General features: G+C 35.6%; 1 protein-coding gene across 4 annotated transcripts in view; it reads right to left on the reverse strand.

Moving 5' to 3' along the window:
• POLK (DNA polymerase kappa) overlaps nt 1-10,975 on the reverse strand; it is a 71,438-nt gene that overhangs the window by 24,720 nt on the left and 35,743 nt on the right. For 2 of the 4 annotated variants that reach the window (XM_023729509.1, XM_004374488.3), the window contains exon 4: nt 737-889. In XM_023729509.1, the coding sequence (XP_023585277.1) occupies nt 737-889 (153 nt within the window). Of the gene's footprint in view, nt 1-736; nt 890-6,608; nt 10,856-10,975 lie in introns of those variants that run through there. The other 2 variants (XM_023729511.1, XM_023729510.1) reach the window with 2 other exon arrangements.

Below are 10,975 nucleotides of genomic sequence, written 5' to 3' on the forward strand. Positions count from 1 at the left end.
ATGGAGGACGACTACAACAGTACATAACTGCCAAATTATATCATTACATAACTGCTAAACCACTGAGAATCAGAGCCTAGCCAAAATGATATACAACCTTAACCATCACAGCCAGCATTACTCTTGCCTCGCACCTTGGCATTTGTTACTGCCAGACATACATCGTTAATGCACAAAATAGTCGGATGGTACATCTTCTACTATTGTTGTAAATGTGGTAAGTGACGAATAGGTGTACTCAACTCTGCTCTTTTAATGCAACTATAATAATAAATGAATGGGTGTGATAATGTTACAATAAAATTTTATTTACAAAAAAAAAGGCAGCGGGCTGGATTTGGCCTGTAGGCCATAGTTTGCCAATTTATACTTAGAATAACATTTCCTTTTCTTTCTTCTTTAACTCTCTCTAACTAGAATAGTTACTTAAGGAAAGTTCAATTTGCAATGGAATGATATAATGTCACTTTACAATTATCCAGGTTTGTACCTTTGGGAATTATTAAATGTCTCTGAGTTTGTTATCTGTTAATAGAAATAAAAATCTGTACCTCAAGGATGTTGAAAGGATTCAGTACTGAGCATAAACAAAGCATAGGAGTGATTTATAAAGTCCTCAGAAAAATACACAGTAAACTGGTTGAACTCAATAAAGGCTGCGCCCTTTATGAATCAATAAGGTTTATTTGAGTATGTTATAAAATTTCCTTTTTGTCTCTGATCTTTACCTACTTACCAACATACTCATTGATCCTACAGCAATGGGTTTATTCCTCAGTTCTGGATTGTCCCTCATTTCTACAGCAGCATAGAAAGCATCCATGTCAATATGGACTATGGCGTTGTTCAGATCTCGGCTCTGCTCTAAATCCATTGCAAATCTGTCAACCTAAAATTTTAAAAAAGGTTAACATACTTTTAAACAACATAAGATTTAAACACCATTAATTATAACATTAACCTTACTTTTAGTATGTACCAGTAGTATCTGAATATGTACACATATACATAGTAGTCAGAGTCCTTAAATTAAATGATACCATAATACACTCAAAATATGATAGTGAATATTTTACATTACTGGATAATTCAACAAAGAATTATTGAAAGTCTACTATGTGTCAAGCACTGTTCTACACACTGTGGATATAGCAGTGAAGAAAACAATAATCATCCCTGGCTTCACAGAGTTTACATTCCAGTGGGGGCAGACATAAGCAAAATAATTAAGGAAATACAGGATGCTAGAAAGTGGTAAGAGAAACACATCAGGGAAGGAGGAGCTGGTAAGTATGTGTGCATATGTGTGTGTGTGTGGTGGGGGCTGTTGTTGCAATTTTAGATAGGATGACCAGAGAAGATTTCACTGAGAAGACAAAATTCTGAGTAAAGTAAGGCGCCCCCACCCCCAGTTTCCCCAAACAGAATGTAACAGTCATCAACCCTAACTAAACAAAAAGGTACAGGTAACAGAGCTGGGAAGAAAAAAAGGAAGGAAGAGAGAAAAAGGAAAGGCTAAATTAATGTCCACATTTTTCAAAGTGGGAAGCCAAGAGGCATTACCTATGGTTAATGGTACAACAAATTGAATTTAAGAGAGAAGAAGTAGGTGGATGTATGATAAAGTTGAATTCTCATCTGTTAATAGGGATGTCAACAGAAAATGTCTAGAGAAATAACACAAGTTAGAAATGCCGAGATGTGCACAGAAAAAGGTGTTGTGTGGCTTAATAGGGGCCCATGTGGAGATCATGCTTAAACTATGATTGCTTCCAGGTATGCTGTATGTACTTGGGTATGTCTGCTTAAATTGATATATACAACCTGTTCCTCAAACACCCAGAAAGGGTAGAAAAAGTGGCTTCAGACACCGAAGGGAGCTCCATAGATTCCTCTTTTACCAAACCCTCAGAAAGAAGGCTCCGTTCCCTGCCCTCTAGCCAAACCTCTGCAAACGTAAACGTAGAAAGCTAGATACTGTTTGTTTGCTTACGTAAAAATGAGAGACGTCTCTATCATTAAAACATATTTCAAAGGCTCTAATCATCAAAAAGGGAACTCTGTGGTACAGTGTAAGCACGAGGCTGCTAACTGAAAGGTTGGCAGTTCAAAACCACAAGCCGCTCCGGGGGGAGAAAGATGTGGCAGTCTGCTTCCATAAAGATTTATAGCCTTGGAAACCCTATGGGGCAGTTCTACTCTGTCCTATAGGGTTGCTATGGGTCGGAATCAACTTGATGGCAATGGGTAATCATCAAAATAGTTTGGTATTTGTGTAGGCATCCAGATGGATCAGTGGAGTAAGACAGAGGTAATCTGGTGAATGATGAAAGTGGCATTACAAATCAGTATAGGGAAGATGAATTATTTTAAAAAAAGTGTCAAGAAATTTGGAAGAAACAATCCTGTATCGAGGCAATGACCCCATGGAGATAAACTGTACAAATATGAAAAGTCACACATATACACACACAATTCTTTCATGGGAAAGTTCTTTACAACAGGTAAAAATGAAATACAATTTAAACATCTATTAGCAAAGAAGCAGTGAAATAAATTCATGTACATATATATGATAGAACACGCAGAGTCATAATATAATAAGTCCATATTTATTTACAAAAGCACATATAAAATGCTAGTTTATTTAGAATTCTAGGCAGTTATCTTTGTAGATGCATAGATGCTTAAAGAAATCTGTAAAGATGCTCACTTAAACGTTAAACAGGATTTCGGGTGATTTTTACTTTTTCCTTCATACTTTTTTTTTAAACATTTTATTGTGCTTTAGGTGAATTTTACACAGCAAATTAATTTCTCATTCAATAATTCAGATACAAATTGTTCCATGACATTGGCTGCAATTCCCACAACGTGTCAGCACCCTCTCCTTTCCACCGTGGCTTCCCCCCATTTCCAATCATCTGGTTTCCCTGCCCCTTTGTGCCTTTTCATCTTTGCTTTTGAGCAAATGTGCCCTTTAGCCTTGTAGAGTTGATTTGTTTTAAGAAGCACATTCCTCACGGGTGTTATTGTTTATTTTATAGGCCAGTCTATTATTTGGCTGAAAGGTGACCTCCTGGAGTGGTTTCACTTCCAGGTTAGAAGGGTGTCTTAGGGCTATAGTTTCAAGGGTTCCTCTAGTCTCTATCAGATCAGAAAGTTTGGTCTTTTTTATGAACTGAATTTTGTTCTGTATTTTTCTCCCACTCTAACTAGGGCCTTCTACTGTGACCCTGGTCAGAGTGGTATGTAGTGGTAGCCAGGCACCATCCAGTTCTTCTGGTCTCAGGCTAAAGGAGGCTGTGGTTCATGTGGGCCATTAGTCCTTTGGACTAATTGTTTCCTTGAGTCTGCGGTTTTCTTCACTCTTCTTTGTTCCAGATGGGTAGAGACCAATAGTTGGATCTTGGGTGGTGCTTGTAAGCTTTTAAGACCCCAGATGCTACTCACTGAACTAGGATGTACATTATCTTTATGAATTATGTTATGCCAATTGTCCTAGATGTCCTGAGACTATGGTCCTTAGCCTTCAGCTCAGTAACTCAGTCCCACGAGATGTGTGGTTATGTCTAAGAAGTTTCCATAACTCTGCCCCCATGTGCTCTATTATATATACAAATATACATGTGGCACATACAGATATGTATGCATAAATATCCATAACTGTACCCTATATATGCACGCTGGTGTACTCCCGTGGACCTCTCACACCTATTTAGCATACATATCTAGCTTTGTCTCCATTAACAGATTTTTGTTTGATATTACTGTTGTTGCAGGATTATATATGTTATAGTATTTACCACAGGTGCCCTTTATTCTTCTGTATCTCTCAGTGTCTTCTTTTGCCTTGGTCACATTGTGCTGACTGCCCCCATATTATGTATTGCCTTTCTCTTCACCAGATTTAACACATCTACTATCTAGTGATTATCCCTCCCATCCCTGGTAACCACTGAAGAATGTTTCTCTCTTCTATGTGTAAACCTTTTCTTGAGTTTTTATGATGGGGTCTTATACAATATTTGTCCTCTTGTGATTGACTTATTTCAGTCAGCATAATGTCCTCTAGATTCATCCATGTTGTGAGATGTTTTGCTGATTCGCCATTATTCTTTACTGTGCATAGTATTCCATTGTATATATGTACCACAATTTGTTTATTCATTCATCCGTTGACAGACACTTAGGTTGTTTCCATCTTTTTGCTCTTATGAATAATGCTGCAATGCACATGGGTGTACATATGTCTATTCAGGTCACAGCTCTTACTTCTCTAGGATATATACCTAGGAGTGGGATTGCTAGATCATATGCTGTTTATATTTCTGGGTTTTTAACGAAGCATCATACTGTTTACCAGTGGTTATATCATTTTACATTACCACCAGCAGTATATAAGAGTTACAATTGCTCCACAACCTCACCAGCATTTGCTGTTTTCTGCTTTTTTTTAATCAGTGTCATTATTGCCAGGGTGAGATGGTATCTTGTTGTAGTTTTGATTTGCATCTCTCTGATGGCTAATGATTGTGAACATCTCTTCCTGTGTTCGTTAGCCACCTGAATGTCTTCTTTGGTGAAGTGTCTGTTCACGTCCTTTGCCCATTTTTTAATTGGATTGTTTGTATTTTGTCGAGATGTTGAAGTTTTCTATAAATGTAGAGATTAGACCCTTGTCAGATATGCTATTGCCAAAATTTCTTCCCCAGTCTTTAGGTTGTTTTTTGATGAGAGTAACTATCATAGTTTTCTTATTGCTCAAATTTCTATGTCGATATGAATTACATTTTGGTGAAAGCATACATATTCCTTTGGATGTAAAACTGATTTTTACCATAGTTGAGAACAAAGAGAAGTCACCTATCATCTGTCTGTCCATCCATTCACCCACATATTTATGTACATTTTATTATTGTTTATTAATGTTGGTAATTGCTTTTATTTTCATGAACATAGGCAGTCAGTTCTCAAATATCAAAGTCTTTCATCTCTCAATACACTCTGGCATACAAATGTTGTTGTTGTTGTTGTTAGGTGCTGTCGACTTGATTGCAAATCATGGTGACCCAATGTACAACAGAATGAAACACTGCCCAGTCCTGCACCATCCTCACAATCATTGTTATGCTTGAGCCCATTGTTGTAGTCACTGTTTCAATCCATCTAAGTGAGGGTCTTCCTCTTTTTCGCTGACCATGTACTTTACCAAGCATCACATCCTTCTCCAGGGACTAGTTCCTCCTGATAACATGTCCAAAGTATGTGAGATGAAGTCTCACCATCCTTGCTTCTAAGGAGCATTCTGGCTGTACTTCCTCCAAGACAGATTTGTTCATTCTTTGGCAGTCCATGGTATATTCAATATTCTTTACCAACACCATAATTCAAAGGCGTCAGTTCTTCTTCGGTCTTCCTTGTTCATTGCCCAGCTTTTGAATGCACATAAGGCAATTGAAAACACCACGGCTTGGGTCAGGCACACCTTAGTCCTTAAAGTGATACCTTTGCTTTTTAACACTTTAAAGAGATCTTTTGCAGCAGATTTGCCCAATGCAATGCAACTTTTGATTTCTTGACTGCTGCTTCCATGGGTGTCGATTGTGGATCCAAGTAAAATGAAATCCTTGAAAACTTCAATATTTTCTGCGTTTATCATGATGTTGCTTATTGTGCCAGTTGTGAGGATTTTTTGTTTTCTTTATGTTGACATGTAATCCATACTGAAGGCTGTGGTCTCTGATCTTCATCAGTTAATGCTTTAAGTCCTCTTCACTTTCAGTAAGAAAGGTTGTATCATCTGCATATTGCAGGTTGTTAATGAGTCTTCCTCCAATCCTGATGTCGCGTTCTTCTTCATATAGTCCAGTTTCTTGGATTATTTGCTCAGCATACAGATTGAAAAAGTATAGTGAAAGGATACAATCCTGACACACACTTTTTCTGACTTTAAACCACGGAGGGTCACTATGAGTCAGAATTGACTCAACAGCAAAGGAGACACATAATCGGTGCTTAACAAATTTTGTTGAATAAATGAACTATTTCAACTACTTGTATCAAATGATTCCACTGCTTTATAAATTTGGAGAACAACTTACTGTAACTGAAATCTTCAGTTTAGGTAAAACAAACAACTCCCATCTAACTCATAATATGAATGTCTTAAAATAGCAACAAAGGAAATGTACAACAAAAGATTATACTTCTTTGGCATATGATGTTTATGCAGAACAGTACTTTCTAATGGACAGTACTGAAGCATAAGTATAAATATTCCCTCTGCAGAATTGCTTTTATAATGCTATAATTTGATAAAGTTTAGTCTATACAAATCAAAATTGAAAATTTAAGCTGTAATTTATTCTTTTCATGAAACTTCAATACGTATGCCAAATATAATAGGGTGAAGAATCTTAATCTTTAAAGAATTTTTATCTTTTTAGAGAATGAGCTTGACTGATAAAGAAGAAAGAAATAAAAAGGAGTAGAAATAACCAACGTAGGTCAAAGAAAAGGGTTTATGTAGCAGATACACCCATTCCCAACCGTTCGTTTTTTTCTGGCCTGCCTCTACCATAGAGGCTGAAAAAGCTAATACTTACTTTTCCAACTTCCCCGTCATCTGGGGGTGCTGTGTGATAGTTTTGATCTATGAAATAAATAAAGTCTGCTGCAGGGGGAATGAAGGTAGAGGGTGGCTTCAGAAAAGTTTTTCCTAGTCTGATAAAAGGGATCAGATGAGCTAGTGCTGTCTTATCTTTTTCTACCTTGAATGCTGACGATGATGTCTGGAGCTGTAGCAGTCATCTTACAACCATGAGGTGATACACTAATACACTAGGGACTGAAAAATGGAAAGATAGACAGTCTGGCAGCTTCATGATGACATCAAGGCACAACTGTACCAGTCGTGGAATGCCTACTCAGACTTTCTGTAATGCGGAAAAAGAAGACTACTATAAGTTAGTTTGCTATTACCCGATATGAAAGCATCTCTAATGGATACAGTGTTGGTGAAATACAGAAGCACTGAGTTAAGCTTTCTCCCTATGAACTGCTATATTCTTTGAGATAAGCAATACTTTTTACCAAATAGGAAATTCAGGTCTGCTGTAATCCTAAATTAGGAAACCAAGTATTCATAGTAATTATGGTACAAGTTTATTCAGAAATGACCCTGTATGGGTCTTCAGATGAGGTTCTGTTATAGATTTCTTTCTTCCTGTAGCATAAAATAATTATAAAATAAAAGGTGTAAAAAGAGGAGAAAGGAGATTGAAGTATAACAAATGTGCTAAAAAGATGAGAGAGGATAAGAGACAGGGTTAAAAAAAAGACAAAACCAAAGAAAACACAACAAAAAGTATAAGAATTTTTAAATGAAAAATTAATAATAAAATAAAAAGTTCTAAATTTTTAGAAAGAATAAAAATAAAATGAGGAAAGACATTTAATAAAAATAGGTAAGATTTCAAAATGAAGGCAAATAAAGCTAAGACTATTAAAATCATAAGAAAGAAAAAAGCTGTTAATGAGATGGAGTGCGTAAAGAGCATGGAACAGTGCCTGGCACATGGTAAGCTCAATAAATGCAATCTATTACCGAAAGGACCAATGGATATCTGCATAATAAAACAATAAAAAAACAGAGGGAAAAACTTCCTGAAATAAGCAAGTGAGGGTGACCTCTGGAATAAATGCCACTTCCATCCATGTGGATATCTTTATAACAGGTTTGCTCAAAGGTCGAGAGCTACAGGAGTATAATTCAGTTTCTTCCCGGCAGTGGACTTCAAGCTCACCTGTACTCTGCAGAATTTTTTTTCTCCCCATGGGCTTCCTTCTTAGCATAATTTAGTCACCAGCTGATTACTAGCTGCAGGTTAAGCCTACAACTCCTCTTTCATGAACAGTTGTTGAGACCCTGTAGAGGGCCAGCTCTTGTTTAGGCTGCAATTCACTGAAAGACCTGAGGTGCTCTGTGCTTTCCTGACGTGGCTCTCCTGTCTGGAATGTCCTTCCTAGCTCTGTCACCAACAAAAAGCTTTCAAGGACCTGCTCAAATATTTCTCTGTAAATTAATTGGATCACCATCTTCCATGCCACAGAATTTAATGTTCCCTTATTTCTTTTCCTGCTCTTACTACAGTACTTTCTGTATTAGATACTAAATTGTAAATTTCTTCACAAGTTTTCTTTGAGGAGAAAGACTGTATTTACCTTTAAATTCTTTCCCTACAAAAGAAAAAGGGAGGGAAGACTGGTAGGAGAAAAGAAATGAAGTTTATACTAACATAATGTTGGTTAAAAAAGAGAAAGCAGTATTGGTGGTAAACTTTTGGAGAAGGCATTGAGACACCATATCTAATAAACTTTTTCTACATTACATTACATAATCTTACCATGCAGACTAAAACAACTATTTCTTCCAGTGACTCAGTTTTAAACTAGATGATAGCTTCCTGACTAGATGCAAACAAACCATGGAGACTAAAAAAAGAGAGAGTAGATTAAAACAAGCTACTCTCTATTAACCCAGAAAATATGCCTAAGATATGAGTGTCAGATGAGAATAAGGGAGGGACAGATGAAATATTTTAATCCTGAGTCATCTGGAAAGGAAAAAGAATAAAAAAGAAAATCAAATGGGAGAAAATTCTCATCAGACTCATATATTAATGCTATGGCAGTTTCTTCAGCAATCTGTTCTTTTTTCTGTGCTTAAAGCAAGTGTACAGTTGCCAGAAGGAAACCTGCCTACTACATGACTCACACATTCCACTTTCCTTTACTATATCTCACTAGTCACCCTTGTCTGAACTCTTCTATATCTACCAGATGTGCATTACCATTGCTTTTTAAAGTTTCTTCTGCTGAAATCCTTTGATGTTTCCCTTTCTTTCATTTTCCCTACCACAATTATACTTTCCAAATGACTTTCAAGTCCAGATCTAAGTCTCTAATATGTACATTATTCCTCCTGCTACTGCTAAGAACCAATGTGTATCACAATGGTTAAGAAAAAGGGCTTTGGTTTGGGTCCCAGATCTGACACTTACTAGTTACATCACAGTGGGCATGTTAACCCCACTAATCCTTATGTTCCTTACTTGTAAAGTGGGAATAAATCAACCTTAAAAGGCTGTTGAAAGAATTAAGAAATAGCCATGTAATGTACTTATTCATGGATATAATAAGGGCTTAACGATATCACCTCTAATTTTAAAACCAGAAGTGACACTTATTGAGTATATTACATAAGTCATACAGTATGCTAAGTGCTTCTATGTTAACTTATTTAATGGTCAACGTAATTCTGAAATAATGATTCATCTTATTTTACAGACAAGGAAACTAAAGCTCAGTAAGATTAAGCAATTTATCCTAAGTTAGAGCTAGACATGGAAACCAGGTTACTTCAAAGCCTGTGCTCTTTCCATTATCTTATGATGCGTCCCTAAAATAGGATTTTAAAAGGTCTTTTATGTTGACATAAACTCAAACTGAACTTCAATGATATATCCATATTATGTCTTATTTACTTTAAAAAATTCCATCTCTATTAGATTTAGGAGACTCTTTCAGAAATACTGTTTTTAATTTTCTTGACTTCATATTTCTCTAAATATTAATGAATAAATCTGAGTTAATAAAATCAATTGTTAAGATGGTCAAAATGCACTCACTGATTTGCTGTGTAGCTGCCATTTAATATAACACGAATGTTTGCCTATTTAGTTTATGAGCCCACATTATAAGATATTTAGGCAGCTACAAAAATGATTTTAAGTACCTTTAATATGTCTAATGAGGGTGAGATGGGGTGGAGAATACTGATAAGTACCTTAGAGGGGTTCTAAATAAAATCATGGGAGTTCATGCTTATGGAGGTTATTAACCTCAGCTACACTAGCAATAATTCATACTGTCTTATTGTCACATATAATAAAATCTAGGATTTGGAAATTTTATGACACTAAAATAAAAACACATTTCCCATGAAAACATCTCTGTTCCTTCAGACCTTAAATCTTTAAAACTTCCTTGATCCCCTCCCATTTATACAACTTCTTTTAGAGGAAGCTCAACAAATGAAACAATTTAACAATAAACATAAAACGTATTTCCTGCCATTCCCCCTGCATAACATGCCAGAGAACCTCCCACGAAATAGCTAAAACTGTAACAAATCTGATGTTCTGCTACATGATATAAAATACTTTTCTTCAGACTATTAGCATATTTAAGGATATGACTTTAAAGACAATATAAACAGCAAGAAGTTATGTGGTACCATTCATATGTACTGTATTAAAAGTTTACTAAAGATATTTGCAGCATATAGATTAATAAAACTTACACAAGAAAGATCCAGCAAGTAAATTGTCTAAGGATTAACGTACATTTTAAAATAATGTTATTGTACATAGAATGGAATTTTTTTTTAAACTTGATAAAATGATGCTTAAATTTGGAAGAAACAATGTATGAGGAAAAACAATTTTTTAACAGAAAAGTAGTGAGGGGGAATATTAAACTATTATTGTCCAATAATTAAAATCATATGGTACTGACACAAGAAGAAAAGATTCAAATGATATCTCTGGGTATCACTGTGGATTTAATTCCCTGATTTGCAATGATGTTGAACATTGTTTCGTTTACTGGATATTTACATTTCCCCTTCTGTGAAGTGCCTGTCAGACTTTTGACCACTTTCTATTGGTAGTTTTTCTATTTCCCATTCATTTTTAGGAGTTCTTTATATTTTCTGGACACGAATACTTTTTAAGTTATATATGTCACAAATAACCTCTTCCAGTTTATGGCTTGTCTTTCATTCTTTTTATGGTTTATTTTGACAAACAGAAGTTCTTAATTTTATTTTTTTATTTTTATTATTTTAAATATTTTATTGTACTTCAGGTGAAGGCTTACAGAACAGATAGTTTCTCATGTAACAGTAACA

Source organism: Trichechus manatus, unplaced genomic scaffold, assembly GCF_000243295.1.
Source record: "Trichechus manatus latirostris isolate Lorelei unplaced genomic scaffold, TriManLat1.0 scaffold00029, whole genome shotgun sequence".
Lineage (NCBI taxonomy): Eukaryota > Metazoa > Chordata > Mammalia > Sirenia > Trichechidae > Trichechus > Trichechus manatus.